The sequence below is a fragment of the Diadema antillarum genome, unplaced genomic scaffold (genome assembly GCF_040938485.1).
Source record: "Diadema antillarum isolate AM-2024a unplaced genomic scaffold, OU_Dant_1.0 scf00000167, whole genome shotgun sequence".
NCBI classification, from domain to species: Eukaryota; Metazoa; Echinodermata; class Echinoidea; order Diadematoida; family Diadematidae; genus Diadema; species Diadema antillarum.
Genome location: NW_027271056.1, coordinates 4,008,243 through 4,035,803, shown reverse-complemented (window position 1 = coordinate 4,035,803; position 27,561 = coordinate 4,008,243). Strand labels below are relative to the sequence as shown.

At 37.3% G+C, this 27,561-nt stretch overlaps 1 protein-coding gene across 1 annotated transcript in view; it reads left to right on the top strand.

Moving 5' to 3' along the window:
• The first annotated feature begins 2,021 nt into the window (after positions 1-2,021).
• LOC139722620 (uncharacterized) overlaps positions 2,022-27,561 on the top strand; it is a 79,606-nt gene continuing 54,066 nt past the window's right edge. The window contains exon 1 of the mRNA XM_071633920.1: positions 2,022-2,094. Within this exon, the coding sequence (XP_071490021.1) occupies positions 2,022-2,094 (73 nt within the window). The remainder of the gene's footprint in view (positions 2,095-27,561) is intronic.

The window sequence follows — 27,561 nt, the reverse complement described above, 5'->3', positions numbered from 1 at the left end:
GTTTGGTATAGACATCATTCCTCTTGGCTTCTGACACGTGACAGAATATGCCACTGTGTAAAAATGTTTCTTCTAAAGAGATATTGTTGCCAGTTATCACAACCAAAGTTTATAAAGATCTTGTAGTAATATCTCTGTATTTCACAGTGAAGCTTCCTATACACTTTCTCTAAACTACATATATTGCACTGGGTGAGATGTATGCCATATTCTCTTTTTATTCTTTGTATTCTAGCCATTTTAACTGTATTTTTACAAAGAAACAAAATTTTTGTGAGAATTAAGAAGAGGGCTGCAAATTGTAACTTGTGCAAGGTTGCAAAACCATTTTTTTTTTCCAAGCTGAGAGTTTTATATAATCAGATTTCAAAACATCTTTATCAGGTCTGTAACATCATGTCTGATGAGGGCTAAAGTTTATTTGTTTGCCAAGTTTTCAGGAGACATTTGTTATACATTGTGCCAGTATTCTAGAAAAATTCTTTGTCTTCATTGACATTTTCATGAAAGGTGTTTGTCTTTCACATGGGCATGTGAATCAATACCTGCAGGCTCTCAGACTTTTCTTCAGCTAGTCAGTGTTGAGCAAGGAAATAAAGAAAACGTCTGAAGATTGACACAATATGAATCTCCCTCGTGATTTCAGGCAGTGAATATAAATCCAAGGAGCCTCAAACCTCAAAGTTGTGTGGCTTCAGTAAATTGTGGGACCTGGGAGATGGCAAATGGTGCCTCACACTGAAAATCTCTCCAGTGTTTGTTCAAGAATTTCTCCCATGAGCCCCTGTAAGCACAGAAAGTGGGACATAAAAGAGTAAATTTTGAATTTGTGTTTCTCAGGCTCAGAGTGTGTGGTTGTGACGTGTGCCCACTCTCTCACTGCCTTCATACTTTTTGAATGTTGACAGTATTCAATTTTCAGTTGCATGCAGAGAATTTCAGGTCTGACCCAGTTTTGTGAACTGATCGCTCATCAATAAACCTGTCTTGCGAATATGAGTAGTACCAATGTCCAAAGCTGTCCTTGTACTGCATTTCAAGAGATATTGTCTGGCATAAAATAACAAATACATGGAATCCATTCTCTGATAAATGGGATACCTTTTGAATTACAGTCTCAGTACTTGAGAGGAATCATGCGAGTTGTTTGCTTTCATTTCCTTCTTTTTTTTGTCTGGGATTTCTGTGTGAATAGTGTATTTAAAGTCAAGATTTCATACCACAGTCTTAACCCATTGGGGATGGGCTGATTTTGCTACAGCATGCATTTCCCATAGACACTTGCCCGTTGTCCTCAACGGGTTAAAATCTCTCCACTTTGTTTGATGATATTTCCAAAGCAGATGAAATAAAGGTGACAGAGGAAATGTACATCATGGACACGTTCTTGTTCATGAAGGAAAAACAGAGGCAGATATGATTATGATATGGATAATTTTGTTAATTACAATGACCCTCACAGCTCCAAGGACATTAATAACAGGAACTTGGTGTAATGACTATATACCTGATTGTGTTGAAGAGTCAGTGGTGGCTGGTAGAAATTATGCCACATCTTTCAGGATATAGGGGCCTTAAATTACTTTCTTTTTATACAGCACTGCCAAAATACAGTGTTCTTTTGATTAAACTGCTGGATACAAATTTGATAACTTAGAGGACACTTGTTTTTGTCCTTCATGTGCAATCTAATTTCCTTGAATTAGATATGAATGATGGTAACTATGTTTGTCATGATTATGTTGGTGACAGTGCAAAACAGATAAATTGGTACAAGATGTACAAGGAATGTACATAAAATAGTGTTAATGATTGTTGCAACATAGTGGAAAATGAGCTGCTGTAAATACAAAAGAAACAAATCCAAGAAATTTTGGCATTTTGTTCAAGTGTAAAGTACTAAAGTTTGAGAAAGAGTAGATGTTTGGAGAATGAAACATGACAAATTTGTTGTATTTTCCACCTGTAAAAACCCAAACCTTTCAGGTAAGACCAACAACTCCAGCCTGTCTCAATCTGACATGAGTCTCAATGCAGAGGAGTTCAGCTTCACGTCCAACTCACCAAGAACAGTGGACACAACATCAACTTCTGGTGAGTCCCAAGTCTAGCTCCTCACTGTGTCACACTGTTGCAATTGTGGACCCTTTCAGATAAGTAAAAACAAAACAAAACAAAAAACAAAGCATAACACAAATTTATCTATGAATGTGTTTCCAAACAATATTACATTTTGATAAAGTGCATATTTTTGTAAGTCTGTGAGAAACTTGGATTATTATTCTCAAATTATGCCATGCCAGTTGATGACCAGAGGTAGTATCTAATCAACAACAAAGTCTTTTTTTTTTTTTTTCTGGGTCTGCATTTGTAATCTGAACTGTTCAACATCTAAAACACAATTAAGGTGGTGCGGTGTAGCTTGACTTTGAATTTATTTCCATCTGAATATATGCGTTGTACTTAATATGCTGAATTACATACTCTTGGACATATACTCTTGCTTGCATGTATAAAAGACGTGCCAGGGAATAGGAGACCCAGCTGTTGCATACAGTCAAATCTGCCTTAGCGGTCACCTGTCTATAGTGGCCACCTAAAATTCATCCAGTGAGAAAAAGCTGTATTAAAGACCCTGACTATAGTGGCCACCTGTCTATAATGGCTGATTTCGATGGCCTTGGATGGTCACTATAGACAGGTTTGATTGTAATGCCATATGCAAATAAGTGGTTTGCAAAGAGATTTATTTCAACGTCGGAATACTCCAAACTCTGAACACATTTAGATAGACATTTCAGAAACATGATTATGAACAAGTTCCTTAGTAAAAAAATTGCAAACCTTTATTATGTTTATTCTTCACTGTTTGCTTGCTGTCTTGGATGGACTGTTTGAGTTTCTATCATTTAAGAATTAATTCTATGTGTACACACACCTTACCATACATACATTGTGTTTCTGATTAATATGTTTGAACTGTTTTTCTTTGTTTTTCAACCTGTATGGGTATACTTTCCTGTTGGCTGAGGGTTTGTGTGCTGCAATCTACTTTGTAGCTTGAGTCACTCTTAGCTGTAATCAGTTTACACTGTGACTGAATGTATGAAGAATCTTTTAATGTCCAGACAAGACTAAGATATTAATGAGATTATGAGCTTTTGCTTAATGTGTATGTGTGTGTGTGTGTGTGTGTGTGTGTGTTATCTCAAAATCTCTTTTTGAATAATTGGGATGAGATTGAGAGATTTATTCAAACACTGATGAAAAATCTTATTTTGAGCTTTAATGAGGTCAAGTCTGCCAATTGTAATACCTTGAGGGTGTTTTGCATGTTTTCGAGAAAACAGTTAAATGTCAGTTACAGCAGCATATGTATGCAAATGAATGTAGTGATCATGTTTCTCCCACACAGCATAATTTCTTTACATAGAAGGGGTATTTTGAATTAATTTCTATCAAAGATTGACCGAGAGTATTACTTACCTCCTGTAAGAATTATAATTTGCCACGTCATTGCAGTTCAAGAAGGATTTGGTATGAATGATACACTGTATCTTACAATTTCTCTTTTAATTCAGTGCTTACGTCAGGAAACTTACAGAACAAATTGTCCAGACCAGTGAGAGAGTTGTGAGTCACCGATGTCAGTATGTGAATTGCGACTGGTATCATTGTTTTGTTAGATAAATTCCAGCATTTTGTGAAAGACAAATTTTCATTGTCGCTGTAATCAAATCGACTGAGATCAAGCTAAAGAGATAGTCATGCTGTTATGGAGATGAGAGCCTAATAGGGAGTTTACATTACAAGCAGTTCATCATGTGCAACTGAGAAAATGGAAATGGCAGACAGATGTTTAAGTTAAGAATACATGCATGACTTCTTAAAATCTATGTTCCTTTTGAAGCTGTGTTATGGGGATATGATGACCTGGTATGTGAGCAAACTCTGGGTCTCTTTCCCTTTTCCATACCTGACCATGAAGAGGTTGTCAATCAATACTGTAAAAGTGTAAAATTTTACCACATTTTGCGCAACCAGAAGCTTGCGCAAAAATAAAAACATTCAAATATTTTTGCATGCCATATGTTCCAGTAGTTGATGTCTTAATTCCACAGAATTGAAAACATGCAAAACTCTTCTTACCCAGCCAAGCATGGAAAATTAGTCAAGCAAAAATATCCACTTTTACAGTAGCTTTTCATGCTTCCAAGTTGACTGCACTCTCATTGTGCTCACACAGATCACAGAAAAAATGAAGAAATGTTCTGACAGGATATGTCACTGTTGGATACATAATGTAGGCCCCCCCCCCCCCCTTGTCTCTCTCATCAAGATCAGTATTTTGCTGAATTCATCTCACTTTTAGTGTGTCTGCCATCTTACACTGAATGCAGTATGCTGCAATGCTTGATTGTTAAGTTTCTCAATGCTGTGAGACTATTTGCCACCTCTCGACTCTGCCCCATGTCTGCGAGCCCTCCATGTTGGTCTGATAACATGATACCGATGATGGCGGTTGGAGTGCAAGCCTGCACGTTCAGGTCTGCAATGAACCACCGGCTGTCAGCGAAGGCATGTAACGTGGGTGCCACATGGCATGTTAATGCGTGGAAGCAGAGGGTGGGGATCTATGTCAGGGGTAAAAGGTCAGACCCTGAACTAGGAATGGTGGAGATTACACTTTCAACAACATCCCTCCAACAGACATAAAACGTTCACATCACCACATCATCCATTTCTTCAAAGAGTACTCAAATATTTCTATGCAGAGATTATCAGTAGAAGATTTAGTGGTGTGAAAGTTTTAGAATGAAGAAATTGCAAGCTGCACTTATTCGAAACATACATGAGATTTTAAATTTCCATTACTAGCTGTATTTGGACCATGCATCTATAATCTATTACATTTGATTTCCTTACAATGTAGGCTCCTGCTTTGATTGTCTGCCTACAAACACATTTTTCTGTTTTTGGGCATCTTATCTGGAAACTATACCTAAATATTTTGTTCAAAAAAGATCTGTGGCCTCCATTACCCCAGAAAACTAAAGTGAATCTCACATTGTTTAATATGTGTCTTTCCCCCTCAAAAATCTAGAAATGAATCAATTTCTTGCTTAGAATGAAAAGATAGCATTATGATATTTTGTCACCTGAGATGGGAGACTGATAGAAAATGCAGCAAATATATAATCTATGATTGATTAAAAACAAGTTTTACCTACATCGTTAGTTCTTCGGTCAAAATCGATTTCATGCAGATATCGATGTGCAGATCTAGATTTTTACAGCAGAGGTAGATACTACCATTGATATGCTCAAAACATGCGTGACAAGCTCAGATGCAGACAAAAGTGGCACTCGTGTGCTATTATGCTTGCCGAGGCATACTTAGTCATTGTGACCTGATCAAGCGTGGAATTCTGTTCACTGCCATTTATACTGCTGCACAAACTGAAATGGCTTAAATGTTTTTGAAGTTCTGTATTTTTTCCTTCCTTTGTTCCTAACTGTCTTCAGTTTTCATTGGAGTGCCAGTGACGAAGCAAATATCATCCCTCTGACACACCAAACATGATGTTGCAAAAACAGATATTAAGAGGATGCTTCATGGTACGGTACATGTTTATTTGCATTAAACAAAATGATAATAGAACGATGTCTGTGAAAAGCACATTTAGTATGTATGAGACATTTTATGATGCATGTGGATATGGGTCTTTGCCAAAGCACTGAGGCCAGTGGCGTACCTATTGTCCTGATTCATGTATTCTTTGTCTGCAGGGATACAAACACAAGTTTTCTCTCATATAATACACAAGATATCTGCTCATGTATGTATCATAATGTCAAGATGATGAAGGACTCTCAGTATTCTTCTTTCTCTGATATTGGACTTGATACAAGTATTACATCCTTTCTGTCAAAGTCTAGCAAATAAAAGAATAAGAGTAACATAGTGGCTCCCAGCGGAAGAGGTGTCAGCCCCATCTATTGAGGTCTTCAAGCACATGCTCCTTTCCTTAGTCTACCTCCATTAACCCATTGAGGACGGACTGATTTTGCTACAGCACGCATTTCCCGTAGACACCTGCCGGAGTATACTCGGGACTCATCCTCAACGGGTTACAATATCAAGATATTTTCTGTTTACTCGCACCTATTTTTTTTTTTGCTCTCCTTTTTATTTTGTGTGTGTTCACACTATTCTGCACTACACATGTTCCCATGAACCTCGCTGCAGTCAATATAATACGACTATACTCTGCCCAGAGGGATGCGGATTTGTACTGTTGCAAATTTTCATAATGCAAGGTCAAAGAAGCCTTTTCTTTGAAAAGGATTTAAATGTATTTTTTATGAAATGTTCAAATTTTTCCAATGGAAGTTACAGCAGCTTCAGCATTGGTGACTTTTGAATGAAAACCTCCCTCCTAGCAGGGAGGTGTCACCTCCCTGCTTTTAGTGATGTTGCATGACATCTTCCTTCAAAATGTCAGGGACAGCAAATTTTGATTTTCAAAGCCTTTAAACCAGCATCTCCCTAACTCTAGTTGTGTACATAGGGAATCTCAAGTTTATGACCTAGCACCAGGGAATGTTTACTGTGTCGTTGTCCTTGCACTAAACTTTGTGACCCCATCCTGACATATCCCCATAACAACTCTCACTGTGCCACTTGAGTGATCACTTCAAGTGGAACTCCTGTAACGTAAATTATGTCGGTGACTCCAGAGAATTCAGCAGTGTCCCTTAAACAGTTCACACATCGTAAATTGCATACAGAAGAACTCTTCTATAACCTTCTATTCAAACTAATCCCCCATACTTAATAGGACTGTCATACCCCATTTCTTCCAGGACTCGATCCTCCTGCTGGTTCACTGTCCCAAGAAGCAATTATCTACTTTCTCAAAATTGAACCACTTTCACCATCCCTTTTCCTCATTTAAGTATTGAAATAGGATTTGACTGATGCTCAAAGTAGCACCATGGATGTAATTACACTCAATTCTGATTCTTAACGGCATGATGAAGTAAAATAGGTGATTCAAACCAGAATTAAAGTTTGTTGATTGAAAATATAACACCCAGACAGCTAATCATGTGTGTTGTCTTCTTATTCTCATTTAGCAAGGAATCAATTCAAATGTAATTCATCATCAAACAAAAACCAATGTTGTATGAAATGCCAATAATCATCTCCTTTTTGTGAGTAATCTACAGTGTTTGATTTCCAATTACATTTCTGTCTTTTTCCTTTCTTGGGGGGGGGGGGCGGGGAAGATGGGCATGGCATCAATCAATCATATAGTGAACTTGTAGCAAGAGAGATGCCTAGATATTAGATAACTTGACATGAATACATTAATAGTATTTTATTTTGTTTAATATATCAATTTCAAAGCTAGAGTAGGAGGATATCCTTTTTTATGCCTCCGCAACGAAGTGGCCGGAGGCATTATGTTTTCGGGTCGTCCGTCCGTCCGTCCGTCCGTCCGTACGTCCGTACGTCCGTACGTCCGTCCGTACGTCCGTCCGTACGTCCGTCCGTCCCGTTTTGTTTTTGTCGATATCTCAAGAACCGTGTGGTGGTTTTACATCAAACTTGGTATGAGGGTATATCCTTGGGGGATAATACTTTGTGTGGATTTTAGGGTCACAGGGTCAAAGGTCAAAGGTCACAGGTTTGTTTTGTGGAAAAAAAATTGAAATTTCATGTTTTTCTCCATATCTCGCAAATGGTTCAAGGTATCTTCATGGAACTTAGTATATATGCTTGTACCGATGGGCAGTGATTATCTAGGGAAGTTGGGGTCATGGGTCAAAGGTCAGGGGGTCAAAGGTCAAGGTCAACTCCTCAAAATATCACTACTTTCCTTAAAATGCAATAGGCTGAAGGTTTTTTTTTTTTAAACTTGATGTATGGCATGTATTACCCAATATATATTTTTGGGGAAGTTTCTTGCCAAAAGGTCAAAGGTCAAAAGGTAAAAGGTCAAGTGAAAGTGCTAAATTGCACTTTTTCCTCCATATCTCGAAAGTAACTCAAGGTATCATCATGAAACTTACATATTTATGCATGTTCAACCTAACAGTGATTCTCTTTGGAACTGTGAGGTCAAAGGTCAAAGGCCAGGTTTAGATAATGCTATTTTCCCATTTGATACTGAAATTATACTTTTTCTCAATACCTTGAAAATTACTCAATGCATAAACTTATAAAAGGGTCAAAAGTCAAGTAAAAATCATCAGTTCCCCAAATACCTGCACTCTGACATTTCAGTCATTCATCCAATTGAACCTAGTTCTAGGAAAGTGAACATTCAGCACATTTGTGTCAAACCTGTCATTTTAATATTTTGCCAATTGTGTGAAACTGTCATCACACATTGTCAAGACATTGTACTATAGACCTATTAGGAGAACCATGCATTATGGCGGAGGCATATCAGTAGCCGTAGCGATATATCTAGTTTTCTATGTAAGTGATAGACCATAGAAGTGTACTGTAAAAGTGGTTTCTTTGAGGTTTCGCTTTGAGGTTGAATCGCGAATTTAACATAATGCGAAAATGTTTTGAACTCGTTGCTTGTTACAACACTATCATTACCAACCGCGAATTTAAACACACGCGAAAAAGTCGGCACCGATGGAAACCGCGAAAGTTTCTGTACGCGAAAGAAACCACTTTTACAGTAATACACAACATACATAAGTACATGTATGTTTCAGTAGCAGTGGTTCTCATTCTGTGAAGTAGACTTCACTCAAGTGCCCTTTGTGTACAGGCAAATGGCTCTTAATTTCCTCTAATGGCCGTAAGTGGGTCATAAACTCTTCTGATTGACTTCAAGCTCTGCTGCTGATTTCTCTCACTACAAAGATATTTGTTTGCTCTCTGCCTAATACAGTATGCTGGTGTTTCAATGGCAGGAATTCAGCCTATCAAGCATGTAATCCTAATGAATTTGAGTCTTTTGCTTCCACATGCTCATATTCCTTCTTATACAATTGATGTTGAGTTTGTATTGCTCACCAAGTCTCATATAAAAAACGTAGTAAAGGACTATACTTATTCCAGTTTGTCTTCAAGTTGACTTCAAAAACATACAGCGTAGGATTATACTAGCAAGATAGCTGAAGTTTAATGAAACTCAAAAGTAAAATTGGAATATAATTGAATTTAGAAGTTTCACACATTTTCACAAAACTGATGTTGATTGTCATAGCATAGTATTCAAATTAAAAGAGGGGATGATGTAATTTTCTTTAAACTCTTTATATGAACACAACAGTGTTACAACGTATTCCTCCTTAAAAGTCATAATAGATTATCACAACTCTGTAATGATTGGATCTACAGGACACGTGCTATTTCTTATTTTTCAAATTAACCTTGAATAATGACATCTAGTGGAGATTCAAGTGTAAAGCAGGTATTTAATTGGCTTGGAGACTAGGTGACAACTTGGTGACAAAGTCTTGCTGGTAAATAAATGTCTTTGTGACATCTCCTTGAGACTTGCCAAGTCTTGGGTGAGTGGCAGGAGAATCAAACATGTTTTTGAATAGATTTTAGACTTTTCCAGTCTCAATCTGGTGTCAGACACATTTCTGTCACATTTTAATTAAGGAATTCAAAGTTTAATTGATGAAAATTGGTTTTGATATGGCATATCCAAAAACAAAGAGGACCTTAGAAAAGATGGGCCAACCTTTTATTAGGACCCCTTTGTTTTACTGTGTTTTCTTGATATCTCAGTCATACAAAAATGATTTTTATCAAATGAACTGAATTTTTCTTAGAAATGTATTATATGCATTTTAATGATTCATAAAGTGGTTTCTAATTATCGTGTAAAAAGTTGAAATCTAGATCCCCCATCTAAACCAAAACTATACCAGCCCTTTAAATCCTGATTATTTTATTTTATTTTCCTAGTCAGGATGGTTTAATGTCAAACTGAAAAAAAAAAAAAATAGTAATAAAATCACACAAGTTTGTTATCTTGTCAAAAGAGGTTAGATTTTAGGAAATGTAGGCTTGTGTGTCAGGGAAGTCTTGCTGTAATTTCATTTGATATCTATAAATATACTGTGAGACCAATTGCTACTATTCAAAGCATCATCATAACATTGAACATGAATGAAGGAACTGTTGAGACTGTTCTGAATGGGATGAGGCTGCTTCTGTAGTGTTCATTTCACAATCTAAAACTTATCTGAGATTGATGACAGTGGTGTTGCAGTTATGTGTCTCACATCACACCTGCAAATCATGCATTTGTGCAGTAATCCTCCTCATAACTTGAGACTTTACACTGTCTGCAATGGAGTTTGGTGTACTGTCCTCTTGCCACAGCAGGCAGATGTCATCTCCCTGGCCACAGAATCCTGGAAGCTAGTGTAATGACTGGGAAGGGACATTCCTTCAGCCAGACTGCTGAGCCCCATTGTTGATATCTGCACAGCTATTATGTTCTGCATGTGATGTTTCTAGCAGATTACCTTTCCCCTTGGAAGCCCTTCTCCAGTGTATGAGAGACATTGCCGGCTTTTTGTGTTCGTTGATATCTGTTTTGGTGAGATGATATCAGTGAGCGGGAGATAGAATACCAGTTTTTGTTTATCTGAATGTCATGCTTTCTTGCAGCTGAACAATTGACGTGATTGTGTGGATGAATCAGACTGAGGTGACATGGTGATAAACTGACTCATTTGTTTTAAAGTTCCATTTATTTGAATAAAATCACATCACAATGCACAGAACATACAAATTGTAATAACATTGAGAAAATAACATTTTGAACATTACGTAGAAACATGGAGAGGCAGTCTCATTGCTTTCAAGAGGAAGGAAAAGGTATTATAACTTCAAAAATTTGCATAAGAAATGTGCAGATTATTTACACTCAATTTACCTTCTATCTCTTTGCCATTGATTTTCAGTGTAAGTTGTTTTTAGTATTCTAAGGTGGCTGTATTCTCTGATCATGTGCTGGCTTTGTCTGAGTGTACAAACTCTATAAGAGCTGTGACTGGAGTAACTAGTGTCCACACAAGGGGTTGCTCATTTTAAATTCTCCACCCTTCCCTACCACTGGGTTACACCAAATTTGGTAACTGAGTACACAGTGCGTTAAGTGGCATTAACATCCTCTTGTGTTAATGCTGAGTGTGTGCTAGTCTAATATCCAGATTTTTAAAATAAGCTTTATTGTAATGTTGCCTGTCCTGGTGGATAAAGTTGTACAGAAGTCATCAACATAACTTAATCTGACCCTTAGTGCGGAAGTCTGTAACACCAGTAAACATATGCATCAAGAATACACAAAATTATGTATGTAAAAAGCACTCCCAAACCTATAGGCTTTGCAGAACAGGGAGGCTGTGGACAGAGACTACTGTATGTATGACTCTCTACAATGACCTTCTGTTTCTGATACCCAGACACATGTTGAGCCTTCGGAATCATTCACAAAAATGGGATGCGCATGTACAATAGGAAATGGTGCAGAGGGCAGGGGTTGTACAAGGGTTGCAATCTGCCACAAAGTTTTGCGTCCTACCACAAGGGTTGTGACCTACCACAAGGATCGTGACCTTCCTACCGCAAAGGTCGTGACCTAACACAAAGGGTTGTATCTTACCACAAGTGCTGTGACCTACTGCAAGGGTTATGACCTACTAAAAAGACTTAGGACTAATCGCAAGGGTTGTGACCCATCACAAATGTTAAATATTTATCACAAGGCTCATTGTCTATCTAACATCAGTGACTTGATTTATCTAGGTACGAGACATTCTTGATGGTTGAATTTCCCACACCAAATCATTCCTGCTGTTTTTTTATCTAAACCATCCCAGTTTTATGTTTGCTATGGGCTGGGATACGATATTGCTGAAAAAAAAAAAAAGAAGAAGCCACAGAAATGCTTAGTAATGTATGTTTCTTCTTCCTATGTGATGTCACATTATTTTGAAGAAGGTATGGAATCGTTTAAATAGGAGATGAAAAAGGTTGTTATGTGTGTGTATGTGATGGGAAGTGTTAACATTAGCTACTTCTTTAGTCTTTAGGATTCAAAGGAAAGATCGGAGTTAGTTTTCAGTGGAAATTATATAAGAAACATTTAGAACCCTGCTCAACCCTTTCTCTCACCCCTTCTCTCTCTCTCTATCTCCCTCTCTCTTGCTCAGTCCTTTTCTGTATTTCAGCCTGAGAGCAAATAACTGTCCAGTTTTGTTTTCATTGGCAACGGGACCTAGCTACATGTTTACTCTTTGTCAGTAATCCTCCAACCAGTGTTACCAGTCACTGTTACTGGAAGGCCTTGTTAGCACAGGAGGACAGAGAAAGAGAAGGGTGATTTGTAAGGGGAGAATGCGAGCAAAAGAAAATTCGAGGACACAATTGTACAGGAGTAATCCAATTTGCCCCATGATAAGTGTGTGGCAGTGATCCTGAATCACACATTTGTGCATACAGTATGTATGGCAGCATATCATAGGATGCATTATTTTTTCTTCATCATGGTATATCAAAATGGGTAAAAATTCCACAGTTGGCTTTTCAAATTTTCATTACAAATTCAACTCAATCAACTGAATTCAATTTCCATTATGGCAGGTCCTACATTTCTAAAAGTCCACCTAATGTGCCTCAAGAATTCTGGGCTCAATTCAGAATTTTCTGCTTCATGTTGCACTTCCCTGGATATGCTTTCCCCCGATATGATGCATTTTGTCAAAGGCAGGAACAATCCCATGTATTGTTCACTATGATGTGTCTGTATCTAGGATATCCTGCAGTCACACTTTGTTTTAGAGGCTTGATTTTAAATCTTTAACCTTTCTACTTTTCACATTTTACAGTTGTCCTGTATGATACACCTTTTTCCCTTTACCTCATGATATCATCATATCCTCTTTCCTGACAATAAGAATATAGAAGCTAGAAAAGTGTACTTTTCCTCAATGAAAGAAAGAAAAAGAATCATCAGGTTGGTCCGATCCTTGACTGATTTCATCACATTAAAATCATTGTTTGATATTGATCAGTAGATGTATCTGTACCACTACCCTAGTCTCGGGAAGAAAAAAAGAAATCAGCTCAAAAAAAGATGTCACTTAAAAGTTTTTACCTTTAATACTGCTTTGCGATCCACAATGGTATAGTCAGCCTCAAAGGTCAAAGGCAAAGGCCATGGGTTTACAAAAGAATCAATATATCATCATACAAAATGCTATTATACCCAAGGCACCTGCTGTGACATTATGACCCTTCTTTTACAATCGCTAAAATGGCTGATTATACTATTTATTTTACATTTCCTTTGTTCATGATATCCCATACAGGGAGCATGGTGTGTCGCACAGTAAAAAGTTTGCCTGCCAATGTAGTTGTGTGCTTTTATAGGATCATGAGAAAAGCTAAATCTTGCAGTGTACGAAAGAAAAAACTTCAAATTCTCCATGTGACAGAGTTCATTCATTGTACCATCTGCCACCATTTTTAGTGCAGTCTATTTCCATTGGTGTCTCCTTTTTCAAGAAAAAGAGTACAAAAAAGAAAATGTTGGGTGTAGGCCCTACTTTATTACCTGTAGACTACTGGCTCCTGGTAATATGCCATTTGTGACAATTATTTCTAAAAGTGTTGAATAAGTAGGGATTTCATTAATGAGCCTGTGAATGTACCCGGTATGACCTTCAGTGATGTCTGCGGTAGATAAAGTCTAGCATTAAGAACATTCAAGATTTCAGGAAGGAAGAAAAGGTATGGCCTTCACTTATACCCCTTTGCAGAAATGAACAATAACAGGGATTCTACAAATGTGACATTCATTAGCCCAACCCCGCTATCTTCAACAAAAACCACATTCACACACTGCAGTTATCTTTTTTCAGATTTTTTTCATGGAGATGCCAAAATTGATTTTATACGCCACTGTTCACACACCCTGCACAGGACAATTATTCCAATGTTCTTACAAAAATTTGAAGAGTGACCAGAATGTGACCCCAGGTTTCCAAGTGTGCAGATCTACTGTGGCAAGATGCATTATGGGATTTAAAAAGTTGATAAAGTCTCCATACGTGCCATTTACACATGCCCTGCACAGAACAAATTATTGTGATGTGTAAAAGGAAACCAAAGCCCATGGAAAGAAAATATGTGAAAATTAAAACATTGTCTCACTTCTCTAGCATATTGAAATGATATTGATAATGATAATGAATAACACTTATAGAGTGCTTAATACTGTGGCCCGTTGCATAAAACTTACTGTTGAATTTCAATGGTAACTACCATCAAAATTAGGCGTCATAGCCAATCAGCATCAAGAATGATAGAATTTACCGCTAATTTGAAGACTTACTGCCAGAAAGGAGCGGTAAGTCCAGCGGTAAGGGTTTTATGCAACAGGGCACAGCTGATGTTTCTAAGTGCATTAATCTAGGGGGGGGGGGGGGGGAGATATTGAGGTAAGATACAACATTATGTACATTTGATATAACAACAGCAACAACAACAACAAACTTAGGATTTAGTAAACAGATAAGTTTTCAACAATGATTTGAACTTGACAACACTTTCAGCGTTACGAATATAAAGAGGGAGTTTGTTCCAAAGACATGAGGAAATAACAGGGAAAGCCCTATCACCATAACAGGTACAGATGCGGGAACCACTTCATAATTGGAGAGTGGAGGAAGAACGGAGAGAACGGGTTGAAGTGGAAGAATGGAAGGAAATCAAGTGTAAGTCTTTAAGATATGAAAGATCACTTGACTTACCTCTTTCAGAAAGCAGGGGGAATGTTATCACCCTGAACATACATACAAGCAAGTTGATGGAGTGGATACTTTTCATAAACTAGATATATCGCTACGGCTACTGATATGCCTCCGCCATAATGCATGGTTCTCCCACTAGGTCTATAGTACAATGTCTTGACAATGTGTGATGACAGTTTCACACAAGTGGCAAAATATTAAAATGACAGGTTTGACACAAATGTGCTGAATGTTCACTTTCCTAGAACTAGGTTCAATTGGATGAATGATTAAAATGTCAGAGTGCAGGTATTTTGGGAACTGATGATTTTTACTTGACTTTTGACCCTTTTATAAGTTTATGCATTGAGTAATTTTCAAGGTATTGAGAAAAAGTATAATTTCAGTATCAAATGGGAAAATAGCATTATCTAGACCTGGCCTTTGACCTTTGACCTCACAGTTCCAAAGAGAATCACTGTTAGGTTGAACATGCATAAATATGTAAGTTTCATGATGATACCTTGAGTTACTTTCGAGATATGGAGGAAAAAAGTGCAATTTAGCACTTTCACTTGACCTTTTACCTTTTGACCTTTGACCTTTTGGCTTCCCCAAAAATATATATTGGGTAATACATGCCATACATCAAGTTAAAAAAAACAACCTTCAGGCATATTGCATTTTAAGGAAAGTAGTGATATTTTGAGGAGTTGACCTTGACCTTTGACCCCTGACCTTTGACCCATGACCCCCAACTTCCCTAGATAATCACTGCCCATCGGTACAAGCATATATACTAAGTTCCATGAAGATACCTTGAACCATTTGCGAGATATGGAGAAAAACATGAAATTTCAATTTTTTTTCACAAAATAACCTGTGACCTTTGACCTTTGACCCAGTGACCCTAAAATCCACACAAAGTATTATCCCCCAAGGATATACCCTCATACCAAGTTTGATGTAAAACCACCACACGGTTCTTGAGATATCGACAAAAACAAAACGGGACGGACGGACGTACGGACGTACGGACGTACGGACGTACAGACGTACGGACGGACGGACGGACGGACGGACGGACGACCCGAAAACATAATGCCTCCGGCCACTTCGTTGCGGAGGCATAAAAAATCAAATTTTGTCACTTGGAATTCTCCTTATACTTTGTATTATAGTCCAAAATGATGTCATGAACTATAGATTTCTTATCCAGCGACGTCTACAATGAAACTTTTAAAATTCATAACTTTTGAATCTATGGTCCAATTTTCCTCAAACTTTCACTGAGTTCCATTAATATTGCTGCTTTAACTCAATCCACGTTTATATTTGGTCGTTGGTTTCCTCTGAAAAACAGAAATCAATCATGGGGAGGTGGCTCAGCTAGTAGCATTATATGCCTTTCAATCGAATGGCTCAGGTTTGGGCACTGACATGGTTCAAACCCAAGTGAGTCCTTACAGAGCAGTGTTTTATGTTATCAAGTTTTCCCCTCTTGTAGAAGCAAAATATTCTGTGTCTCTTGAATTGGACATAAAATGGAGACCTGTGTGTAAGAGAGTCACAACCCACGCATGTAAATCCCGCCTCATTCATTTATCGCCAAGTGCAGGGTGTAAGTGGTCTGCTCCAAGTACAACTGGACCCTATGGAATGCCATGCAGCTAGTGCAGCTGAATATGGGCCATCCAGCAATCTTTTCAAATTGAAAATACATCTGTAAAAGCAAATTTTTGCATAGCCATGTGGATCATGATAATTAATGATTGTGTGATAATTAATTTTTTGTGTGTCCACGCACACAAATTAACAATTTTGGCACTGTGTGTTGCAAAACCTGAGTTTTACAAAAATATAACATACTATTCAGACAGAATTCAGCAGATGTAATTTTTTCCCCCTACAACAACCTGAATTGGTCATGTACATTGGAAATTGGCAGAAACAATCAAGTCTCATTCATTGAGGTTTACTGCCTGTTCTCTTTAAAGTGAAAATGTTTTTCTGCATCTTCATTTTTTTCTATACTTTTTTAATATTATAATTTTTTTTTTTTACTGTGTGGCTAACCAGGCAAAAAGCTTGTGGAGAAACCAGATTGAGTATCGACAGTGCTACAGCAGTCTCTCACTCCTTGCTGTGGGTATTGTGTTTCAAATTGTATTTGGTCTTGGGCCCCTTTGTTCGGGCATCTGCTGTGCCGTCAGCAGCTGCATTTAGTTAATTGATAGTGCTTGCATTGTGTATGCTAATTAGTGTATGAATTTCACTCAGATTTAGTGAGCTGGTAGAGAGCCTGTATCACAGTACTTTCCCTATGATATTGGGAACTATGGTGATATTAACAGAAAGCACTCAGAGACTATTTATTTTTAGGTACTGAATCATGAAATAAAAGAATTGTACCCAAACGTAAAACTCATACTCTGAGAATTCTGTGGAAGAAAGCAAGTAATTAGAGTGCAAATTTGAGTAGCTCAGGTGATTATCAAGAAAGATATGACCTGTGCATTATTGGAAGGTCTTCCTTCATAGTTCAAGTCACTCGATGCTCACCTTGGATAGGATCAAATTGATCAGGTAGTTATGATGATCTTTGATGCTTGTTTGATGATCTTCATTGATCCTGTGTATAAATTTTCTGTTTTCCCTGTTTTTTCAAAAGGACACATTGTCTCCATGACTCTACTATAAATGCATAATCAAGGATAATGCTAAGTTCTTTATCTTGAAAAGAAAAGTAAACTCTAATTTTGACATTCAGAACAATTTGGCTTACAGACAAATTTCCTGAACTCATTTATAATTCATGAGGCCATGTCAGCAGTTGTTAGAGACTTAACAGATTCATAATGGTGATGTTGTGTGCCATCTTTGATATTGTTAGTGTGCCATGAAAGTTACAGGAAAATATACCATTGCACCAATTTCCATCATAGTGTAAAGATATATAGTGCATGACATCTATATATCTCTTCTTTCTGTCAGTCATGACAGAATGTAATTGTATGTTTCTCTATATGTCATGTAAAATGATATTTCTATTCAGTTATTTCTATTCACTAAGAGAAGATCTGTCACCAATAAAAGTGTCCTTAAATCATCTTTTGAAATCATCAAAGCATTGCTTTGACAAAGTCAAAGATCAGTACAGTCCATGCCACATGGTCTGGCACAGGAGGTAGGGTCGGTCAGTCAAAGAGCTACTAGCTCTTTGGGTCAGTTAAGGTCACTAGTCTGACCAACAAACTAATCTGGAACATGATCCCTCTCTAGACTGGTTGTCTAGTCCTGAGATAAACAGACTTGTTAACAAGTTTTATTCAAGCTGGAATATTTGCCTTGTTACTTATTAGTAGTGCTAATCCTATTATAAGTTTAGAACATGAGAGCCTTACCAGAGATAGTTTGCCTTATAGTGAGATACAGAGCACTGTAGCTTGTCTCCATGAATACCATGTCTCCAACCACCTGCTCTGAAAAGCCTTTCAAAGTCTGTCACAATCTTTCTATGGGCCTTTTTGTACAATCATTAAAAAAAAATGGCATGGAAGTTTTCTTTCTATTCATCCTTGATCTAATGATTTTCAACATTTTTGCATCAATGTCCAGTGTGATATTTTGTTTTACTTGTTCTATGCTGTTTTGTAATCACTCACCCTTACTTCATGTTTACCAAATTTGCTGTTTGGGATTATTTATGTTAGCATGTCTAGGTTATTCATAGTGAACTTTTTTCTTGATTAATATAACCATAGAGGTACTCTTTAAGTATACATTTTTTATTAGGTGATCCGAGAATCCTCTCGGATCACCTTCTGTATCTGTACTGATTCTTTGTTCTTCTTCTTCTTCTTCTTCTTCTTCTTTCTTTATTTCTGGACAAAAGTTGTGTATCTACGTACTCAAAAAGTACTCAGATTATCAACTTCAAACTCATACCATATATGTATCATGTCCCAAAGACGACAAATCTAATGTATCATTGTGATTGGTCGATCGTGACGTCACTATGACGTCATTATATGAAAACACATTCTCACTCCTATCTCATTAATGGAATGGAATTTTTCAATGAAATTTACGTCACATATGGTTCAAGTCAAGCGCATTATACTCATATAATCAAAATTCATATTTTCTCTTAAAACGTGCGCGTACGCGCGCGTTGAAATATTTGTATGCTCAAATCGAGCTCAAATTTTTTTTGCACACGTTTCAGACCATTTGGAGCATTTTTTGAAAAATTGAAAAAATTGGACGGACGCGTACGCGCGCGCGCATATACGCACGTACAGCTCATATGCAATAGAAATTTCCACTTTTTTTACACAGATCGGATGCCTGAAATGTCAAGGAATATTTCTACCAAGTTTCAAGTCAATCCCACTCAAAAAGACGTCATACGGGTCCGTCAAAGTTGAAATTCCGCGCGCGCGTCAATGGCGATATACAGTGCAACAATACCAAAAAACTGCCTATTTTAAATCCGATTTTACTCGTCAGGATGGACGGTGACCTCCCATTTTCTTTACATATTCTGAAAGCTGATGAGTTGTACATGTCATTTCATGGGTTGGCAATGCTGGAAAAATTATTAAAATATATCAAATTTCTTAATAAAGTTAAAAAAGTAAATTTTCAAAATGACGTCATCAAATTTCAAGTTCATTCAAGCATATCTCACTTATTCTTTAGTTGATTTTCGTCCAAATTTCAATATGTTGTAGCTTATTAAATGGTCTTTCAGATATATTATAACAACAATTTGATTGGATGCCGGCATCACCTCGTAAAAAGGGATTTAAAGTAACATTGTTAAATTTGACCAGTTTACGTGTTATCTCTATGGGAGTGCAGTTTTTCTGGAAATGAAAACTGACATGACTACCTTTATCGAGCACTAGCTCACTTATGCTTCGGTGAATTTCTCCCATATTTTAGTATGTTGTAGCTGAGACTTTGGGCTATCGTAAGTGTGCCCTTCGTTTTTTCATACGGAGTCGGCATCATGCCCAAAAACTTGGTTGAAATTAAAGCTTATCTTCCATGTATTTTCATATTCCTTTCTTTCTGCAACTTTCTTTGCAATAACTCAAGAAAAACAAGCTCTATCAGCCCAATATTTTGCACATGTTTAGTTTATGTCACGTACATTATTTCATAAAATAACAACTACTTGATCGGGCACCTTCTTGGGTATGTAAATTAGGGTCAAAGGTCAAAAATGTTTCATCCTGTATCTTGGTGAATACATGTTTTATCTTTCCCATATTTTGCATACGTAAAGACCATGTTACAAGAATCATTTCACAAAATAACCACTTTTTGCTCAGACGCCATCTTGTCTGTGCAAAGTAGGGTCAAAGGTCATATGTACTTCTTTCTTTATCTTCATTATGACGTGTTATCTCTATGGGAGGGAATTTTTCTAGATGTGAAAATTGACATGATTGTCTTTATCGACGACTAGCTCAATTACCCTTCGGTGAATTTCTTCCAGATTTTAGTATGTTGTAGCCAATGTAATACTCTTTAAGTTTGGTTAATCAAAGTTTTAATCGGATGATGTCTTCACCACGTGAAAATGGATATAATGTAACCTTGTCAAATTTAACCAGTTTACGTGTTATCTCTATGGGAGGGAATTTTTCTGGAAATAAAAATTGACATGACGGTCTTTATCGAGCACTACCTCACTTACTCTTCTGAAAATTTCTCCCAGATTTTAATATGTTGTAGCTGAGACTTTGGGCTATCATCAGTGATTCTCTATTTTTTCATACGACGCCGAAATCACGTCAAAAAACTTGGTTGACATCAAACTTATCTTCGATGTATTGAGATATTTCTTTCTCTCTGCAACTTTCTTTGCAATAACTCAAGAAAAACAGCCCCTATCATCTTCATATTTTGCACATGTTTAGTTTATGTCACGTACATTATTTCATAAAATAACAACTACTTGATCAGACACCATCTTGGGTATGTAAATTAGGGTCAAAGGTCATAAATGTTTTAACCTGTATCTTGGTGAATACATGTCCTATCTTTCCCATATTTTGCACACGCAAAGGCCATGTTACAAGAATCATTTCACAAAATAACCACTTTTTGCTCAGATGCCATCTTGGCTGTGCAAAGTTGGGTCAATGGTCAAATATACTTCATTCTGTATCTTCGTTATAGTGTATACCGAATTTGGTAACAAAGATAGCAGACCTGACTCTCTTTTCTAAATGAGAATCCAAATATCACACGTCCAATGTCTCTAAACACAGATGAAACCTATATGGTCATGCCTATTGCGATCAGGACTCGAATCATTGATTAAAAAAAAATCGGATCACCTAATTTGTCAGTCTTGACAAATTCCAAGTCTAGTGTTAAACTTCCCGTTGTCACAAAAAAAGTTCTTTCTCCTCAAATGTTGTGTAGAGGTTAGCTCAGAAAGTCCTCATCCTATCAATGTCAAAATTATACCATATATGTATCATGTCCCAAAGACGACAGATCTAATAAAATCAAAGTGATCAGTCGACCGTGACGTCACTATGACGTCATTATATGAAAACACATTCTCATTCATATCTCATTAATGGAATGGAATTTTTCTATGAACTTTACCTCACATATAGTTCGAATCAAGTTGATTCTACTCATCTTCTCAAAATTCATCTATACTCTTAAAACGTGCGCGTACGCGCGCGTTGAAATATTTGTATGCTCCAATCGAGCTCAAAATTTGTTTGCACACGTTTCAGACCATTTGGAGCATTTAAAAAAAATGAAAAAATCGGACGGACGCGTACGCGCGCGCACTTATACGCACGCACAGCTAATATGCAATATAAATTTCCCGTTTTTACACTCAGATCGGATGTCTGAAATGTCAAGGAATATTTCGACCAAGTTTCAAATCAATCCAACTCAATATGACGTCATACGGGCCCGTCAAAGTTGAAATTCCGCGCGCGCGTCAATGGCGATATACAGTGCAACTATGCCAAAAACCGCCAATTTTAAACCCGATTTTACTCGTCAGGATGGACAGTGACCCCCCATTTTCTTTACATATTTCGAAAGCTGATGAGATGTACATGTCATTTCATGGGGTGGCAATGCTGAAAAAATGATTCAAAGATATCAAATTTCTTAATGAAAAAAAAGAGTAAATTTTCAAAATGACGTCATTAAATTTCAAGGTCACTCGAGCGTATTTCACTTATCCTTTGCCGATTTTGGCCCAGATTTCAGTATGTTGTAGCTTATTAAATAGTCTTTCATAAATATAATAACTCAGTTTTGCTTGGATGACGTTATCACCTCGTGAAAATGGATTGAACGTAACCTTGTCAAATTTGGCCAGTTTACGTGTTATCTCTATGGGAGTGCAGTTTTTCTAGAAATGAAAACTGACATGACTATCTTTACCGAGCACTAGCTCACTTATGCTTCAGTGAATTTCTTCTAGATTTTAATATGTTGTAGCTGAGACTTTGGGCTATCGGTAGGGTTCCATTTGTTTTTCATACGATGTCGAGATCACGTCCAAAAACTTGGTTGAAATTAAAGCTTATCTTCGATGTATTGAGATATTTCTTTCTTTCTGCAACTTTCTTTGCAAAAACTCAAGAAAAACATACCCTATCACCACCATATTTTGCACATATTTAGTTCATGTCACGTACATTATTTCACAAAATAACAACTACTTCATCAGACGCCATCTTGGGAATGTAAATTAAGGTCATAGGTCATAAACGTTTCATCCTGTATTTTGGTGAATACATGTCTTTTCTTTCCCATATTTTGTACACGTAAAGACCATGTCACAAGGATCATTTCACAAGATAACCACTTTTTGGTCAGATGCCATCTTGTCTGTGCAAAGTGAGGTCAAAGGTCATGTGTACTTTTTTCTCTATCTTCGTTATGACGTGTTAACTCTATGGGAGGGAATTTGTCTAGATGTGAAAATTGACATGATTGTCTTTATCGAGCACTATCTCACTTACCTTTCGGTGAATTTCTCCCAGATTTTAATATGTTGTAGCTGAGACTTTGCGCTATCGTTTCTTTGCCCACTCTTTTTCATACGACATCGAAATCACGTCGAAAAACTTCGCTAAAATTAAAGCTTAGCTTCGATGTATTTTCATGTTTCTTTCTTTCTGCAACTTTCTTTGCAATAACTCAAGAAAGATATTCCCTATTACCCCCATATTTTGCACATGTTTAGTTCATGTCACGTACATTATTATAAGATAACAACTACTTGATCGAACACCATCTTGGGTAGGTAAATTAGGGTCAAAGGTCATAAATGTTTCATTCTGTATCTTCGTTATAGTGTATACCGAATTTGGTACCAAAGATGGCAGACCTGACTCTCTTTTCTAAATGAGAATTAAAACATCACACGGTCAATGTCATTAAACACAGATGAAGCCTGTATGGTCATGCATATTGCGATCAGCACTCGAATCATCGATTAAAAAAAATCGGATCACCTAATTTGTCAGTGTTGACAAATTCCAAGTCTAGTTCTTTATATTGTGCTTCCCTGACATACTGGATTTTCCCACTTTAGTACTGACCCCTTTATCTCATTTGAATTTTTCACAGTCTTTGTCTTTATCAGTTAGTCTTGTCACGATTTCATTTTCAGTTCCTACTGTCAATAAATTTGTTACTGTTATCTGCATTGTTGACACTGATGTCAATCAAGGAATACAGTTTTGTGTTTATAATCACTGTTGGGTATATTTTGCATCATCATAATAGACAGTTTCAAAATGCAAAGAGTACAGGGGAGGGAAAGAACATTGTCATGCAATACATGTATGTTGCTTCATGGCATGCTGTCAGTTATTGAATGTTGCAAAAAAGTCAAGCTTTCACTGACAAGCATCTCAAGAGAGTAGAGGAATTAAACAGGTGTTGTGTAGGAGATACTTAATGGATATTTTCATGCCAAGCCATCACATTGTAAACCATCGGCAATTGTATATGACCCTTCACCTTGTACACAGTATGCCTGCAGAGTCTGCATGCATGAAGCTAACAGGCGGCATGACAAGTGTTCAGTGAAAGATGCGGAATTCTTATGGACAATGTGTTAATGCTCCCTTCTTTGTGGAAGCGATCTGCAAATTTATTCTAATATCTCATGCCTAGAAAAGGACTCTTCTACCGTCTTTGTGCTTTGAATGACGCATCAGCCCCATGGCATTCACCAGTAAAGCCCTTTGCCCTCTCACACCTTGGCTATGCCTGTAGCACAAACAAACATTCGTGCAGACGTATTATCACTCTTCACGCTAATGCATTGTGTTCTCTATTCCCTAACACTCCTGCTCCACCTCGCTCACTGCTACCCATGGCCAGAACGCACTCCCAAGATTTCATTCACCCATCGCATTCAAGCCAGAAGTCTACCCCGAAGCGTTAGAGGGCCCAATGCAGCGTAGGGCAGCGTGGGATGGGGGGACAGGGGGAGTACCAAGACAAATGCCTTTGCGGGTCATCCTCGTCAATATATTGATCATTGCTTCCTATTGTGGCGTACACTTTACGGTGGAGGAGCGAGTTGAATGGTTAGGCATTCATATCCCTGACGGTACAAAGGGAGACTGGACCAACATAGGCCTCTGGTGGGTCATCATCCATTGGGCATTACAAGCATTTAATCATACATCCTTGTCGCCCCTTTCAGGACATCTTGTTCCTATTTCATGAAGACAGAAGGAACCGCTCAATACTCTATAGGTTTTATGGGAGATAACTCCATTGTTAACTTTTAGGTCTGTGTTCTGTAGGAATGCCAGGATTTGCTCTTTAGGGGGTAAAAAGTTACACTGCTCAATCCCAACTGCCCATGTAAAATACAAAATTCCCAGCATTTTAGAGCATATGTATCAAAACTAAATAGCAGCAGGACTGAATAGAGCAATAAAAAAGACCAGTTTGTATTGCCTCCCCAGAATTCACTGTGTGATCAAAGCTTGTGACCTTGGACAGATTGTAGTGTACAACTGCAATATTGTATACATTTATATTCATATAATATATACAGATGGGATTACAGTTGTACGAACTATTTCCCTTGAGACAGGACATAAAGTAGTCTGAAGAGCAAAAGTTATGTTAAACAGCAACCAACTGAGTTTGCTCCATTTTTCATCATTCCTACACAAATATGACCATGTATGATATTTGTGTGATTGAAATGGATTGCATTGGGTTTAAAATAGGATTTATCTGACAGCAGGTATACCATGGCAGATTTCGTGAAACTCTTTATGAAAATATGCCTTATGTATAAGGGCTGAATGATATCTGTCTCGTAATTTCCATACATTAATTAACTACTTACTGAGAGAAAGAAAAAAAAAGCTAAGTTTTGAAAAGGAGGAATATTTCTTGTGATTTCTATGAGAACTTGTTAAAATCAAGAGTAGAAAGGTGAGGAGGTGAAATGAAAAATTGTGTGTGGACATACACAGATATCAGCAGTTGCATGTGTATGCGTAAGTGTTTCAATGTGCATTGATCCAATTAGATGAAGTATATGTTGTAGCTATCATCAGTATAGAAACAGCAAGATGCTTTTTGTTAGACAGCAGGTTTGGGAAATGTGGCAGAATTCTGGTCCAATGTGGTAAGAAGGTAGTGGCATAGGAAGTGAGCACACAGACACATTAGCAAATTAGACAGCTATTGACGTATGCACAATGACATTAAAAGTCAATGGTTAATAATGGCTAGTGTCATCCATTAGGATAATTCATTTTGTATGGCTGGATGCTCAGCATGGCTTGCGCAGACTCCTGACATACTGTATACGCCGAATATCTCGCAAGATTTTTATTTTCGCGAATTTCGCGAGTCGGGTGCTATTCGCGAAATTAAAGACAATCGAACATATTGACTCTGATCCCGATGTGAATGTGACATGTGCGTGTACACTTCTCCGTTCAGGACAGACTCCATGATCGCGAATTTAACCACTCGCAAAATCATCAAGAATTCCAGATTCGCGAAATATATGGCGTATACAGTATTTTGAAAAGAATTTATTTATTTATCAAATTATATTTGACCCAAGCATCACAACAATATGGTAGGCCTACTACTATGGCATATTCACATGAATAAAAAATAAAGAGAATGGGCCAATATGAGACGATGATGGAGAGATTTAATTGCAATTAGCTGCTCATTATCACTGTAGAATCTATACAAATTTACAATATTCTTTCTACAATCTTTTGAAATAAAAGGTTAGTACCTGTGGAGGGGATCAGTTCATGTCAGACAAGAATTGTTGGTTAGAGACAAGTAGAGGTGATTTTCATTTGATGTAAAAAGTTGGTTCTCTTCATGTCCTTGACTGAGGGAGGTCATCATCCCACTCTGCCTTCACAAATGCCAGATGCAGTCAAAGGATTATTTTGCTTTCGTCACGTTTTTCCTTCCTTCATTTTTGCTTTTTACTGCCTGAAATGAGTCTCTCTTGGGAGTGGTTTGTGTCCAATTAAGTGATTAAGGTTGCAACCTCTATAGCAAACCAGTGAGGCTTTTCAAGGTGAAAACTTACAACGTCTTAGGTGTGCATTTTTTGGCAGACTTTTCTCGGCACTCTTTCATCCTCCCCCCTATTTTTCTTTTCTTTTCTACGTCTCTTTTGGACAAAAGGTATTTGTAAAGCTGACAGGTTGCTCAGTCCAGTAGGTGCCCTAATTTAGCCACAAAGGAAGGTTTATTTTTGTCAGAGCAATGTCCTGGTAATTCAGAACTGGTCTCAAGAGGCTCATTGATGATTGTGACACTTAGAGACATCACAAGCTGTCAGAAAAATGACCTTTAAGAAGTGTTAAAAACATATACCTTAGTTATGGGTAAACTCGGCCTAGCGGGTAAAGTCGGCCCCCAGCACGCGCAGTACAAGAAGTTGTACTGCGCGCGCTGGTGGCCGACTTTACCCGCTAGGCCGAGTTTACCAATAACTACGGTATATGTACAGTGTATGAGTGAGGGTAAAGTAAGAGTATCTTAATATATACAAGAATTAATTAGAAAAGTAGGTGTATGTAGGTATTTGAGGCCATCCATTCAATACCATGTAAAATTTTGCTGTGATTAATAGAGTAAAATTAAATGTAGTGGTAGAAAGTTTCATCAATATTGGACATGGAATCAGAAAGTATCATCAGCTTCTGTTTACACACACACACACACAAAAAGGAATATTAGTCACAACCACATAGTATGTAAATCAGATGAGGTGATAATATCATTACATCTTTTGTTGCAAATATAGTATCACTATTCTTTAAAACATGTAAAATTTCTAAGTCCATAATATTATCAATTTGTGTCTGAATTAAATTTCTACTATTCTGTTCATTTAAATTTTAAAATTTACTGTCTATATTAAAGCCAACCTAGATAAGAGAAGGAAAAAGGTATTACTTTATTTTGAAGTAGAACAGTGCACAAGCACCATTTTTTATTTTCTCTTGAATATTTCAAGTATGACAGAATAAAGAAATCATAATTTTATGACAATGATGTAGAAATGTTTTACTACGTTGACAGAAGAAATAGGAACTGCACTGTACTTCCTTCATGACGCAGACACCCCTTTTGTCTGCAAGGGATTCATGAGTGAAGGAGGCAGATCAAGAATAAGAAGAATGATAAGAAGAAATTCTTTTTGTTGTTGTTGTTGTTGTTGTTGTTGCAACTGCAATCAACCCT